This window comes from Magnolia sinica, chromosome 17 (assembly GCF_029962835.1).
Source record: "Magnolia sinica isolate HGM2019 chromosome 17, MsV1, whole genome shotgun sequence".
NCBI classification, from domain to species: Eukaryota; Viridiplantae; Streptophyta; class Magnoliopsida; order Magnoliales; family Magnoliaceae; genus Magnolia; species Magnolia sinica.
Genome location: NC_080589.1, coordinates 4962379 through 4978286, shown reverse-complemented (window position 1 = coordinate 4978286; position 15908 = coordinate 4962379). Strand labels below are relative to the sequence as shown.

General features: G+C 39.9%; 3 protein-coding genes across 3 annotated transcripts; all 3 read right to left on the bottom strand.

The window, feature by feature from the left end:
• Positions 1-1750, bottom strand: LOC131231486 (UPF0481 protein At3g47200-like). The gene has a single exon (XM_058227695.1). It carries the CDS (start codon positions 1594-1596, stop codon positions 82-84), a length of 1515 nt encoding a protein of 504 aa, XP_058083678.1. The 5' UTR covers positions 1597-1750; the 3' UTR covers positions 1-81.
• A 3219-nt stretch (positions 1751-4969) lies between these two features.
• LOC131230934 (UPF0481 protein At3g47200-like) lies at positions 4970-6658 on the bottom strand. The gene has a single exon (XM_058226958.1). It carries the CDS (start codon positions 6601-6603, stop codon positions 5083-5085), a length of 1521 nt encoding a protein of 506 aa, XP_058082941.1. The 5' UTR covers positions 6604-6658; the 3' UTR covers positions 4970-5082.
• Positions 6659-12791: 6133 nt separating this feature from the next.
• On the bottom strand, positions 12792-14321 carry LOC131231242 (cell wall integrity and stress response component 1-like). Its single transcript, XM_058227375.1, has one exon. It carries the CDS (start codon positions 13880-13882, stop codon positions 13037-13039), a length of 846 nt encoding a protein of 281 aa, XP_058083358.1. The 5' UTR covers positions 13883-14321; the 3' UTR covers positions 12792-13036.
• Positions 14322-15908: the final 1587 nt, after the last annotated feature.

Sequence of the window (15908 nt, the reverse complement as noted above, 5' to 3'; positions counted from 1 at the left end):
CACACACAATAGATACTTTTATTAGCAAAACACAAATGAGAAAAATCATTATCTAAATCATTAAAACATGATGATCAAGATTTATGACAGAGTTCGAAAAAAAGACAAGATGGCGAAGAAGGTTTGGGTGATGGCAACCATGAGGAGGATGGCAGCTGCAGTTGAAGAAAGGCTGGCCCATGGGTTGGTGAAATAATCCCGCCTTAAGCTCGCCCACCGCATATTCCATTTAGTCTTGCAATGTTCTTCCACATCCTTGTATAGACCCGAAAGGTAATTATTCTCAAAATCGAACGTTCCACCACTAAGCCGGTTAAATTGGTGGGCCACATCCTCATCGCTTCCCAGTAAATGATCTATGATCCCATTGCGATGGAGCAACGCTACATCCTTGGATGTGTTGATAATACAATCCATGAACAAAACATAAGTTGTGAAGCGGATTCTTGTATTTGGATAGCATTGTTCGAATGCTACAAGGTTCCGAAAGAGAGAATCGGTGAAGGCATTTACCGAAATCGGCGGGATTTCCATCACCCCATTACTAAATTTCACGTCCAAGATGCTACTCCACTTCTCTTTCTTCTTGAATATGACCCCCGCCAGTTGGAGCTCAACCGCGCAAGGGATCATCTTGATGGGCAGCGAGGGTGGAGATTGATTGTTACTAATGGGCAAGTGGGCCTTATTTGAATTTGGGAAAAAACGGTTTACGCGCAATAACACGAGTAGACTCTTCCACTTGTTAGGAATGGAGTCGACGATAGGATTGAGTGAACGGTTGTTGGACTCATTACAACGAGTTGGGGTCGGAATCAAATGCGAGTGGAACAAATGTAGAAGATGATGGATGGAATCCATGATCATGATAGGAATTTCCTTATTCCTAGGGATGAATTGATCAAAGAAATCAAGGGCAAGCTCAGGAAGTGAATATGGGAAGGGTTTGTTCTCCGGACTAACCATTTCAAATATACACCGCAGAATGAAGAAAGGAATTTGATTTTCGAGGAGAAGCATATCATACCCAATAAGAGGCAGCATCCAAATCATACTAAATATCGGGTCCACCTCATATAACTCCTCTTTTAGCTTGAGAAAGAGCTCGATGATGAAGCAACCATCAAGCACCATCATTTTCACAAACTCGTTCCCCTTGTAGATTGTGTGTGGGTCCAAACTGTCGTAGTAGCAACTTCTCGCTTGATCCTCCAATTCCTTGATCGCTTCAAGGTAATCTTCCAACTGATGGTTGGGATTGCGGGAGAGGATCGAATGTAGGTACCGCCATTTATGCTCTTCCATGCCTTGTAGGCTCTTCTTACCCCGATGATATGGGCCGATCGACAGAATCTGGGGATCGTACGCTTCGTTGTTTCCTCGACGGATTCTTTGTGGGACTTTGTAGATAGTAGGCGGCTTTCCACGTCTGGTCTTGGAAACAGATGCGTCGAGCGATTTCTTCATGGAATTGGCCAGCGCATGCCCACCTGTGGTTCTCCTTCTCCGTGGGGCTTTTGTCGATCTGCTCACTTCCAGTTCTACTTCACGCTCATCTTTCTGCTTACAACTCGTCCCAATCTCGATATCTTCCATGAACGATGCAGCTGTATTGGCCTGAAACAACTAAATACAGGGCAATCCGAACCTGTGTTGGTAGTAAACGATAGAATGCCCGATACACTGATTTTAGTCTTTGCTGCCTGTTAGCATCTCTCCTCACCTGAGATCTGATTCTTAGGCGTTTGGAATTTTCGCCAGCGCCTGTATATCAACCATCACACCTTGCAAAAGTACCGGAGTTTTTTCTCGTTCTTATCTTTTGGGTGTGGCTACGTGTGAAGAAGGTAGATTCACCCATCACCATCCAACTGATTAATTATATATTAGTTGTATACTCCGGCTGTGTTGTGACAGTCAATACACAAGTACTCAGAAATTGTCCTTGATTATGCATTAACTCAAACTGAACCAATTAAATAATAGATCTAGTTGTCACTGAATCACAATCCGAAAATCAAGTTGGGTGAACAATTCTAACCGTTGATTCGTGAACAATTGCTTGTTGAAATAGGACTGTTGGATTTTTATTTTTATTTTCATTCTTAAGACTCACCAATCTAGTAGTCAAATAATCAAATAAGTGTAATTTTTTATTAGTGATACATCTAAATCAGAACCCATAATTTGGACGGTAATATATTTTGAGTATTCTACGTCTGCAGTTTCTAATTAATCTATAAGATTTTATCGTGTTATCCATCTCATTACATAGAACCGAAGTTTGTCTATAAAATTATCTGGGATTTTGACCAAAGTAGCATCCTGGTGGTAACAAATGCCCCCAGAAAGTAGGTACCTTTAGAAAATATAAGGAATAATTCCTAACAGTTTTTTCAAAATCCATGGGGCAAAGTTACTCATGAATATCTTTTGCATTGGCTAGATAATGACATGTATTCGGATGGAATAAATATTATGGGGCCGACTATAGTGTTTGTGAGAAATCCACACCTTTTACATGTTTTACCAAATCATTTTATGACATGAGCCCAAAAATGAGGTAAAGTCAAAACTCAAGTAGGCTACACAACAAAAAAATAGTATATATAATATGCCCATGGTTAAAATATTCATAGAGCTGAGAAGCTTTGTATCATATTAATATTTTTATTCTTTTAGTTCATCCTCATGGTAAAGATCTTATGAGCATTTGGGCCACTTTATGAATGGTTTGGATTGCGTATAAACATCAAACTGGAGCTTAAGAAGGTTTGAACAATAGATAATCTCTTTCCATTATTTCCAGTCCCGTGTCCCACTTGAGTTTTAGATCTGCGTAATTTTTTTCTCTTGTGTGAACATGATCTTCCAAAATGAATAGATGGAGTGGTTTCCCACAAACAGCGTTCAGCTCAAGAGGTTAAATGGGATTAGATGGGTTGGAATTGCATTTGGTACCGTGCAAATTTCACCCTGCGTTTGGGGAGACTAGGAAGGACTGAGATTAAGTTAGATGGATTTTCATTTGGTCCCTAATGGATTAGGATGACTTCCACCCAAATTTTTAAAAAGTTTGATAGATATGTGCAAGTTTTATAGGTCCTGCCACAATGTATAGACTATATCCACACCATCCATCTATTTTTCGAGATCATTTTAGTGCATGGGCCCAAAAATCAAGTATATCCAAAGCTCAAGTGGACCTCACCATAAAAATTAGTGGGGATTGAATGTCTACCATTGACTTCTTAGGAGCTATTGAAGTTTTAGTTCAAGCTGATATTTGTGTTTTCCCTTCATCCATGTCTGTTTGACCTTATGTACAGGTTGGATGGCAAATAAACATCATGGTAGACCTTAAGAAGATTTTAACGGTGGGCATTATTATCCTCCTGTTTTCTATGTTGTGGTCCACGTAAGCTTTAGATCCCCCTCATTTTTAGGCCCATGCCATAAAATAAAGTCGCAAAATAAATGGACGATACGGATATAAGATATATATGTTATTCTCAATGATTCAAAAAGATAGTTGATATATCTATTCAATGGGCAACAAACTAACAACCAAATACTATCATAACACAAATATGGTATGGAGTTGTGTTTGTGTCATGCTATCCCATAACAATATATAGGAGACAATCTTTGTCACATGTAATAATTATACTTTTCTAATCACATACCACTTAATCCCATCTAATACCATGCGCCAAACACCCTCTAACGGTGAGCCCAACCTAGCTTCCGATGATATGAACTTGTTGAAAAAGTCTTTGACTCAAATTGGGCATCACAAAGTGATCCGGATCGGGTAGTAATGCCTACCTAGCTGGAAGTTTGTCACTTCTATTCGTGAAGTTGAATGGTGAGTCTTTCCATTGGTTCTTGCTACAATACATCTTGCAGGACAAAGATGAAGCGTCCTTTCCCAACTCCTACGGGGTTGGCTGGTGTACCACACACCACCCACCTCACTGGTGTGTTGACATCACCAAGTTCTGTGGGCCACACCATGAGGTATGTGTTATATCCAAATCGTCTATATATTTGGTGAGATCATTGTAAGGCTTTAGCCCAAAAATAAGAGGGATCAAAAGATCAAGCATAACGCACTGCTGAAAGTAGGAGATTGAATGTTTACCATTGAAGCCTTCACGAGGTCATATAAGTATTGGATCAATCTAATATTTATTTTTTCCCTTTATCCATATCTGTGTGATCTTATGAGCAGATTAGATCGAAAATAAACTTCTCAAGGGTGGGAATCACTATCCCCACTACTAGTTGTGGTGTCTACTTGACCTTTGGATATGAATCATTTTTGAGCTCATGCTTTAAAATGATCTTGCCAAATGGATGGACGATGTGGATATAAAAAATACATCATTGTGGGGCCTAACTTTGATCTCCTTTCCACCCCTAGTACTTTGTGGGGCTAGAGGACCTTTTTTTTTTTTTGGACCTCAAGCAGTCTTCTTTGCACGCCGCCTACCCACACCATCAAGGTTGGAGGTGTGTGGTACACCAGCCAATCCACTTCCTAACTAGAGATGAATGGTCCTGTGGGACCTATATGTATTTTATCCACGCCATTCATCCATTTTGAAAAATCATTTTAGGACATGAGCTCAAAAATGAGGCATATAAAAGGCTCAAGTGGACCATACTACAAAAGACAGTGCGATCCAACAGCAAGCAATCTGGAATTTCTAGCAAAATTTCGACGTGGAAGCTGGATTTGTTGACCAGTCAACTATGTTGAATGTGTTTAATCCTTTTTGACTTCTTTTCTTTAGTCCATCTTAATCATAAATAAGTCCATGACCCGTTTTACATCGATAATTTCCATCGGGATTCTCGTGCACTTGTCTGAGTCAACCCAACTCGAACTCAGCAGGGCTCAGTAGACTCGACTGAACCCAAACCAGCTGGGACAAGTCACAACAGCAAAAGAAGCAAATGATTGATATTCTACAGTAGTAATGTTTTGCACACACATACAAGAGATACTTTTATTAGCAAAATACAAATGATAAAAATCATTATCTAAACCATTAAAACATGATGATCAATCAAGAACTAGGATGGCGATTTGAAATAGGAGAAGACGGCAAAGAACGTTTGGGTGAGGGTGACCACGAGGAGGATGGCTGCCGCCACCGAAGAAACGCTAGCCCATGGGTTGGTGAAATAATCACGCCTCAAGCTCGCCCACCGCATATTCCATTTCGTCTTGCAATGTTGTTCCACATCCTTGTATAGATCCGATAAGTAATTATTCTCAAAATCAAATGTCCCATTTCCAAGCCGGTTGAATAATTGCGCCACCTCTTCATCACTTCCCAGTAAATGATCTATAATACCATCGCGATGAAGCAACGCCACATCCTTGGATGTGTTGACAATGCAATCCATGAAGGAAACATAAGTTGTGAAGCGGATTCTAGCATTTGGATAGCATTGTTCAAATGCTACAAGGTTCCGAAAGAGAGAATCGGTGAAGGCATTTACTGACAATGGCGGGATTTCCATCACCCCATTTCTAAATTTCACATCCAAGATGCTACTCCACTTCTCTTTCTTCTTGAATTTGACCCCTGTCAGTTGGAGCTCAGTCGCACAAGGAATCATCTTGATCGGTACCGGAGGCGGTGACAGTGTAGATTGATTGTTAGTAATAGGCAAGTGTGCCTTATTTGAATTTGGGAGAAGACCATTCGAGCGCAATAACGTGAGTAGATTCTTCCACTTGTTAGGAATGGATTCGGTGGTACGATTGCACGGACGGTTGTTGGAGTTCTCAATACTACGTGTTGGGGTCGGTATCAAATGCGAGTGGAATAAATGGAGAAGATGGTGAACAGGATACCTAATCAAGATTTCCTTATTCCTAGGCATGAATAGATCGAAGAAATCAAGGGCGAGCTCCGGAAGTGAATACGGGACCGGTTTGTCTACCGGACTAGCCATTTCAAATATACACTGCAGAACCAAGAAAGGAATTTGATTTTCGAGGAGGAGCATATCATACCCGATTAGCGGTAGCATCCAAATCATACTAAATATCGGGTCCAACTCATGTAGCTCCTCTTTTAGCTTGAGAAAGAGCTCGACAATGAAACAACCATCAAGCACCATCATTTTCACGAACTCGTTGCCCCTGTGACCCGTGTATGGAACTAGATTCTCGGAGTAGCAAATTCGCGCTTGATCCTCTAAATCCTTGATCGCCTCGAGATAGTCTTCTAACCGATGGTTGCTATTACGGGAGAGGATTGAATTTAGGTACCGCCATTTGTGCTCTTCCATGCCTTGTAGATTCTTCTTGCCGTGATGGTACGGACCGATCGAGAGTATCTGGGGCTCGTACACGTCCTTGTTTCCTTGCCGGATTCTTTGTGGGACTTTGTAGATGGTAGGCGGTTTTCCACATCTGGGCTTGAAAACGGATGCTGCGAGCGATTTTCTCATGGAATTGGCTAGTGCTTGACCACCTGAGGCTAGAAATCTCCTTCTGGTGGTCTTGGTTGATGTGCTCACTTCCACTTCTACATCATGCTTATCTTTCTTCTCAAACTGGTACATTTCGTTATCATCCATGATCGATGATGCAGCTGTATTGATCCAAAACAGCTCAATATATAGAGGGCGATATGAGCCCGTTTCGATACAGAACGATATGATACCCGATCCACACTGATTTTCGTCCTTGCTTCTTGAGTGACGCGGTTTGGCTAGTGGCAGCTGTCGCTAGCCAGGTGGCTAGTGGTTGGTGGTCTGTGGGCCCCACCATGATCTATGTGTTTTATCCACACCGTCCATCCATTTTTACACATCATTTTGAATACATTATCTAATAAATGAGGCAGATCAAAATCTCAGGTGGATCACCATGGGAAAACAGTAGCGAATGAATGTCTACCGTTAAAAACCTCCTAGGGCCTACTGTAATGTTTATTTGACATCCAACTTGTAGATTAGGTCATACGGACCTGGATGAAGTTAAAAAAACAAATATCAGATTCATCCAAAACTTCTGTAGCCCCAAGAAGTTTTTAATGGTGGAAGTTCAATCAACACTGTGTGGCCCACTTGATAATTTGATCTACCTCAGTTTTGGATTCATATCATAAAATTATCTGGAAAAATGGATGGACGGCATGGATTAAACACATACATCATGTTGGGGCCCACAGGAAACCGAAGACTAGCCATTGGCTAGGGCAGGGTGAGTAGCCATTTCGTTTTCCTTCTCGTGTCTATCTCTTTTGAAGTAGATCTGATTTTAAGTCCGTTGTCATTGTTGCTCGAGTAATTTATTTATCAGAAAATTTTAGATACTCTAGCAGAGTATGATCGAAGGTACGCCGACTATTAGAGATTTACTTAAAAATTGTACACGTGTCATATAACTAATTTTAATTAAACTGTCCAAGATACGTGTAACACTTTAGATTGTTCATGAACCAAAAATTATGCATAGGCTGCTTTCTCACTGTTAGATTAGTGGGCATTTATTGGAAGGTATAAAAAGGTATAAATTTTTACTATAGCATCAACTCACCCCTCGCCTTTTTTTTTTATGACCTGAATCGGACTTATTTTATTAAATTAGATTTTTATCTTTGTTGACAAACTAATAAAGATGAAAATATCTTTACTTTTTTCAATTACTTTATCTTAAAAATCGAAGGTATATTTGTTTAAAACTTTCTTTTCGCATCCTAAAAATTTACTTTTGTAACATAAGTTTTTAGGAGTCGGGAAAAAAAAAAAAAAAAAGTATAGCAGAGTCTACCGTGCTAATTTTTCTATAAAAAACCTAATACCTTATTTCCACCCAAAATAAAAAATACAAAACGTCTAAGAATCCGAAGTTAGAATTTTTCAATTAGTCCGTATTTTGAACTTTAACTTGGTAATGATGAGTTACACAATTTAGCTGGTTAAATTTAAGTTAATATGAGCAACATATTCCATTTGCAAATGCCTGCGTATGAAGTGTTGTACAGAGCCAGAGTGTCGAATGAGTGACAGCCCTTTATTTAGTTATTCGGAGCTCCACTAACTCCGTCCACGTTGACCGGAGTTTTATGTAATATAACGCGTTAGTTATACCCATCTAGAAATCCAAATCGGTTATTAGGTGGGCATCTCTCAACGTCGATGACTTGACTGAAAAGTCAAAATGTTTTACTATCGTTGGGCAGTCACGTGTTCAAAAGAAATGGATGGTTGAAAGAAACTTGCCATGGATCTTTTTCTTTTCTTCTTTTTTTTTCTGACCTGGGCATCTAAACCTGCAGGGCAAACCTGATGAACGGCTTGGATCTTATACACGAATGTTGTGTTGCATGTTTGAGAAGCGAGTACAATCAAGTGTTCTCGCGGAGGTGCATTGAATCTCTGGCACAATGTGATGCTTGAAACACAGGCACTAAGAACTATACTCGGCAAATTCATCAACCCGAAGCAAACCATCTAAGATGCTGGACTGTAATAAACGGTTGAATTTGAATTACACGTTCAACACGTTTACATTCCTCAGTGCCTGTGTATCAAACATCATACACTGCCAGAGTAGCAGAGTTTTTTCCCCCATTATTTTGGGTTAGGTATGTGGGAAAGGTAAGACTCGGAACAACCAATTTAATTAAATTAAACAATAATTAGTTACTCTGACTGGTCATAACACTTCATACACAGGCACTCAGAAATTGTCGTCCAGGCATAAGTTAAACTCAAATGGAACAGACAAAAATTTTAGAACTCGTTGTCACTGAGTCACAGTCCCAAAATCAGATTGGTCGAGCAATATCCTAACCTTTGATTCGTGAATGCTTGTTTGCTAAAATAGAACCGTTGGATTATTTTTCATTCTTAAATTGTCAATAAATGTACGCCAATCTGATAAACAAATAATCAAATAAATGTATTCTTTTTATTAATGATAAATCTAAACAAAAACCCATAATTTGGACAATGAATTTGAGTCACATTATTCCACATCTGCAGTTTCTAGATAATCTGTGAGCGCTGGAGTATCATCGAGTATGAAAGCTTTTCTCAAAATCAATATGAAATGGCCTGCCAAGTCTTAGGGTTAGGATTTCTGAGTGGCTGGTGAAACCTATGAATAAAAAAGAGGATTGCAGCCAGAGCATTTTGGTATTTCCCCTCTTTAAAAATTGCATATTCAATGCATGAAGCACCTAATCTCTGTGTGCTCCACCCTATACAATATGTAAAATCCACTCTGCCTATCAAATGAGAACCATTATTTGGACCGTACATGCAGAAGATAAGCCTTTCTAAAAACTCAAATGGGCCACACTGATGAAATAATGTAAATTTGCTACCAAAAATGCTAAGTTCACCCGGTGTGAACAGCCTAAGTTTTTTATGAGGCTGATTTTTGTATGTTTTGTTTATCCAGGGCACTTACATGTGATTAATTAGCGCGTTGGATGAAAGAGATACACCATGGTGTCCCTACACATGAACTTATTATTGGGATTCCATCCCATTCTTCCATGTGGTGTGGCCCATTGGCAGTGTGATCTAGCATGATATTTTGCTTGAAGGCATAAGATCGAGGATAAACCAGATAGATGGAATGGATTTTACATGTGCAAGGTGGCCTGTAGACTTGGGTGCTCTACCCAATCTGCAAAACAAGTGACCAGGAGGATTACAATCCTAAAAGAGATAAGGTCAAGTCTAACCAATTGGACCACATCTAGTAGATATCTTTATCCCTTTCATGTGCATCTTACATCCAAACCGTCTAATGTATTGGGCCTCATCATGAGGGTCACCTTGTACAAAATCATCTTAATACACTATGCAGCAGGGTCAATCAAACACAAGGTTGAGATCATGTATGTTTATATCTTATATTTAATCAAACATGTGTGATTACGATAAGCATCGGATATGGTAGAATTGTACTTGACTCAAATAGATTGAATACTAACGACTTTAGCTAATAAATCAGTCATTACATTAGACTTATAAAGGCTGATAACTATCAATGTGCAGCTATCAGGCTATTTAGAAAAGGAAGGTTAGTCCTCATGAATAGAATCTTTCTTGGCTTAAGAACTTTTCTTTCAATGATGATGGTAGTTCCTGAGTTCTTCAATGATACCATAATAAACTATTAAAATTAAAAAGAAAGGCCAATCATAGATTTTATTAGTTTCGAATGAATATCAGTATCATAATGATCCAAAAATTTTCGTGCACAATTGGTCTATATTCGGGGAAAGGTACTAATAACGGTGGGTCCCATGTGATGATAGGGTGGAGTGGGTCTCACACGTTTGTCATCTGCGAATCTCACCGTCAGTCTCGCCCTGCCCATTGCTTCTATTTTGGACCGCACAAAAAAGGCCATAGGTGTTAGTTCTGTGCAGTTGAAAAACACATGTTGCACCGATCGATCGATGTACAGCTGTGCATACCATTTACACTGTCTGTCCCATGGAGCATACATTTAAAATCACAATGACCAAGCAATCCTAACCATCCAATTAACGGGGGGGGCATATATATATATATAATCGCACTACTCAAGCAATCCTGACCATCCAATGTGTAGCTATCAAATGACTGTTTGAACGTATGGTAGCGAGAGTTCCTAGTTGGAAGTGGAAAATCAGACGTTTAACATTATCTTTTCAGCTATTATCCATGAACGATTATGTCAGCAATTTGGACGGTCTAGATTGCTGTACATGCATGCCATGCGTAGGCTTGGAGAGGCACCACCATTAAACTGTGCAAAAGTAACGAAAGGGGCTGTTCCAAGGTTAGAGAAAGTCCCACGGACCCTCATAGACGGAAACGGACTGGTTACTCTCCCTGACACCAGCCAATGGCTGATGGTCAGTACTCTGTGGGCCCCACAATCATGTATATCCATGCCGTCCATCTATTTTTATAAATAATTTTACAGTATCATACCAAAAATTAGATATATCCTAATCTCAAGTGGACCACATTAAAGGAAACAGTGTTAAATGAGCATTTAATGTTAAAAACACACTGGGGGCCATAAAAGTTTTGGATCAAGCTGATTTTTGTTTTTTCCCTTCATCTGAGCCTTTATGATCTAATCAAACGATTGGATGTCAAGTAAACAGTACATTGGGCCTTAGGAGGATTTTAATCAATCAATATTGTTTTCATGTGGTGTGATCCACCTGAGATTTATATCCCTCTCATTTTCCATATCCAACCCTAAAATGATCTTTAAAAATGGATGAATAGAACGGATGAAACGCATACATCATGGTGGAGCCCGCATATCACCAACCACCGGCCGAAGGGCAGGTGGCAGGGGGAGTAGCCAATCCGTTCCCCTCGTAGACAGCACCCTGCCAACTTACCGAGTGGTGGGACATCATGGCTGTGTATAAGGTGGGACCATCATTGGGAGTGGCACATATACATTCTGGTATTATAGGATCAAAAGAAGGTGAACCATAAATTGGCATAACTTTTAATTTGGTGTAGTTTTTGGGCGCACAACCTGTTAATCTTTACCGCAGCGGGCCATCTGGGCTGAATCAACTCATATTGTAGGTCACATCTATCCATTTTCTTAAAAAATGCACACTTTCACCTCAAAAATGAAATTTACGAAGAAATTAATTTTTTAGTAATTTTGATTTTTAATATTTTTTTCATTTTTTTAGAAACTACCTATAATCATGCTTGAACTCTTCTAGCAAAATTTTAGTTCAAATTTTTATATTTAAAAATCAGGTTTTAAAAAAGTTTTATTAGAATTAAAATTTTTATTAGAGTTAGAATTTTACTATTTTTAATAATTATGAATTTTGATTTTTTCTTTTTTTTTCCTATATTAATAGTGTAACAGACGTTTACCCATTATACATCAACCAATGAAATTTTAAAATTTCTAAAACTTATTTCTATTTTCTGATCGACCTCGTCACATTCATCCATGCATCAATCTGCATACAGGTGTAACCCAAAGCTTATGTAACCACAAGAAGTGTTCAACGGTAGGCGTTGAATCCCATTTTTCTTATGGTGTGGTTCACTTGAGCTTTATATATGACTCATTTTTGGGGAAATGCACTAAAATGGGCCAGCCAAATGGATGGATGGTCTAGATTTCACAAAGGGGAATGGATTAGCTGTTATCCAGGTAACACCTCAGTGGGAGTTACCCCGACTTTGTGAGGGCCACCTTGAAGTATTTTTTTGTATATATACGCCGTTCATCTGTTTTTTCATCTCATTTTAGTATGAGATCCCAAAACTTAAGAAGATCTAGATCTCAGGTGGACCATACCACTAGAAACAATGATGAATGACCATTAAAAACGGTGGGCCACAAAAGTTTTGGATCAATCTCATCTTTGTCTTTTCCCTTCATCCAGGTCTTCTTGACATTATCAAGAGGTTGGATGGGAATTAAACATTACGAAAACCTTGCGATGGGCCGTTTGGAATTTTTAATGGTGAGGCACTCAATCACCACATTTCCTACGGGGTGGTCCACCTGAGATTTGGATCTACTTAATTTTTCCGACTATATCCTAAAATGGGCTGGAAAAACGGATGGACGGCGTGGATATACAACCATCATCAAGTTGAGCCTCCAATAGACAGATCACAGATGGATGTCAAAAGCAATAGAGGTCGTATTGACGGTTTTAGGGTAAAATAGTACAAACCTTGATTCACCTAGGGTTGAAATGTTCTCGTCAACGGTAAGGATTATATCTTTAAAACCATATTTGCGAAGGGGTAAGCAGCTTTGAAAGACCGGTTAAATACACCGTTATCCGTCCATAGCTTAAACGTTAGTCGGCTATATGAAAAAACCCATTTATTGGTATATAATCTTTTTCAGCACATTTTATATATATTTATAGAAGAAGAAAAAAAATCATGTGAGAAAATAGAGTAAAAATACAACAAGAAACAAAGGTAGAAAAACCAACAGAAAAGAGAATGAGAAGAAGAAGAAGAAGAAGAAGCAAAGACATTGTGATCAATTCATCAGGGTAGCAATGGCAAGGCAGTTACTAGCCAGGTTCGTAAGCTTCATGTCGAAGGCCGATAGTGGCGACGCCCCTGGCATTTCCATGAACCCGTCAGCACATGTAGTGAAATCCGTCATTGCTGCGCTAAGCATGCTATTCACCGTCCCTTTATCATTGGCCGTCGCTGCTTTGGCTGCGTTCTGGAGGTTCTCAAGTGCGGAGCTGTAGTTTTCCTGACACACCTTCATGTTTTCTGCCGTGAAGGCTGGAAGATTAGGGTTAGCTGCATGCCTCTTGGCTTCATTGAGCGCGGCTTGTGCATGGCGCATGGAAGCCTTTATCGCGAGCTGCAGGACAACGGCTGCATTGATGGGTCCAGGTCCTGGCTGGAAGCTGCTGACGGATGTAACACAAAGGTCTGCGTAGTCCGTCTTGGAACACACGTCTTTGATTGCAGCGTCGGCTACAGGTGATGGGTTTGAGGCCGATGGTTGGCTGCTGGATGGATTCTTTTCATCTTCTTGGACTTCTGACGACGCTGGTGAGGTGCTGACATGTGTAGATGCCGAAAGGTCATCTGTGTCTTGGATTGATGATATGAAGGAATCAGGAGGGGATGGAGTGGTGGATGATGATGATGGGTTCGATGATGGGATTGATGATGAGGAGGAATCAGAAGGGGGTGGAGTGGTGGATGATGATGATGAGATGGGCTGAGTAGGAGTTGATGATGGTGGTGGGAGTAAGTTGTGGAGCATGTGAATGGAGTTGCGGCGGACGCAAGTGGCGATGGATGGATGGGAATGGAGGAGGAGGAGAGTGGAGAGGATGAGGAGATGGGTTTTGGATTCCATGGAGAATGAGAGGAGAGAGAGGGAGAGAAGGAGAGAGAGAGCTTGAGCTTATGGGATCTGGAAATATGGGTAGTTGCATGTTTGAAGGGGAGCGTTTGGACATCCATGGAAATAGGATTTTGGTTAGCCGTTAATGGAGTAACTGATTTTTTCTTTTTTAAGGGTGGTTTACGTTGGTTGTCCTTACCCTTTCTCTTTTTTTTCCCTCGTTTCAACGGTCTTCTATGGAGGGATATGGTGCGTGAGTTGGGATTGTTCATCTGGTGGGCCTCGACAGGCAATCAAAGCCGTCCAATTTGGAGATCATATAGATGGTGAGAACAAAATTGAAGGATATTCATGTTCAAAGAGTAAAAGCCAATAAATGGAGGGTAGCAGATTGTGTGGTGACCCAACACCACGTGGTTGCGTGTTGTCTGGACTCTTGGGGGCTCACCGTGATGTGTGTGTCTATATATACACAGGGAAAAGGTACTATGCGCTCGACCTCACGATAAGCTCCCGTGAGGTCGAGCTGGTGGGCCCCACCGTGATGCGTGTCGACCATCAACACCGTGCATTTGATGGGTCCCCTTCAAATTATGGGATATCCCAAAAATCAACCGTATATGGAACTCAGGTGGGCCATACCATCTAAAATCATGTGAAGACACCGTTAAAATATATAAAAGCACTCGGTGGGGCCCACATGAAATTTTTATGCGTCTGAAACTTGGTCGGAACCCTCATCCAAGTGGGACACACATAATGGATGGGTTGGATTTGCAAACCACATCTCGGTGGGCCTAAAAAATGGTTATGAATGTTTTAATGGTGCACGGCCCCTCTCCACTTCTGTATGTGGTGTGGCCCACGTATTAACTTGATTTTTGAGACCTAGGCCCACGATGGAATGGTGCATCTGACTGATGGGGTAGATGTTCGATATGCATCACGGTGGAGTCCACACAGCTCGACCTCATGGAATGGACTTGTGAGGTCGAGCGCATAGTACCTTTTCCCAAACAAACACACACACACACACACACATATATATATATATATATATATATATATATATATATATATATATATATATATATATATATATATATATATATATATATATATGGACAGATCATTTTAGGGCATGAGCTCAAAATTGAAGCATATCCAAAGATCAAGTGGACCACACAACAGGAAACAGTCGTGATTGAATCCCCACCATTAAGAACTTTTAATAGATTGCACCAGGTTATTTGACATCTGCAACTGATAAGGTCACACACGCTTAGACTAATAAACCACACAAATATCATTTTGATCCAGAGATTTTGTCGCCCATAAGAAGTTTTAACGGTCAATCACCACTTTTTCCTGTGGTGTGTGATCCACCTGAGATTGGAACTGCCTCATTTTTTTGGCTCATGCCTTAAAATGAGCTGGAAAAATTGGATGGATGGCGTGGATAAAACACATACATCCTGATGGGCCCACAGAGCACAGTACAGTAGCTAGTGGCAGTGTGATCATGCAAATATTCATCATGTACGTGGTAGACATTCAGCAAGTTAAACCGACTAATTAAGTCACGGTCTCAATCAATTGAAGATCCTAGCCTCCGTTACGTTTCACAGATAATTTGTTAAAATAGGATCACTGAATATTTTTCAATTTTAACCGTCCAACAAATGTCCACCAATCTGATAGTCAAGTCAGATGATCAAATGAGTGTAATTGTTTGTTCTGTGTATATCTAAACTTGTAAACACAATTTCAACAGCTTGATTTATTTTAATTGTATGCGACTTATGCAATTTCTAAGTAATTCCTAACTGTCCCATCATCATCCATCACATTGAGAGATTATTAAAGCTTTTCTCTATTTAATAAAATGTTTGGCTGAAATCTCGGTGTCATTACATTGGACTGTGTTTCGTAATGTTTAAGACTTTAAGCAAACAAAGAAAATAAAGAACACATACCCTTGCTTCACAAGATTTAATAATAAACTAAAAATAGAAGAGAAAATTATAAAAATAAAATA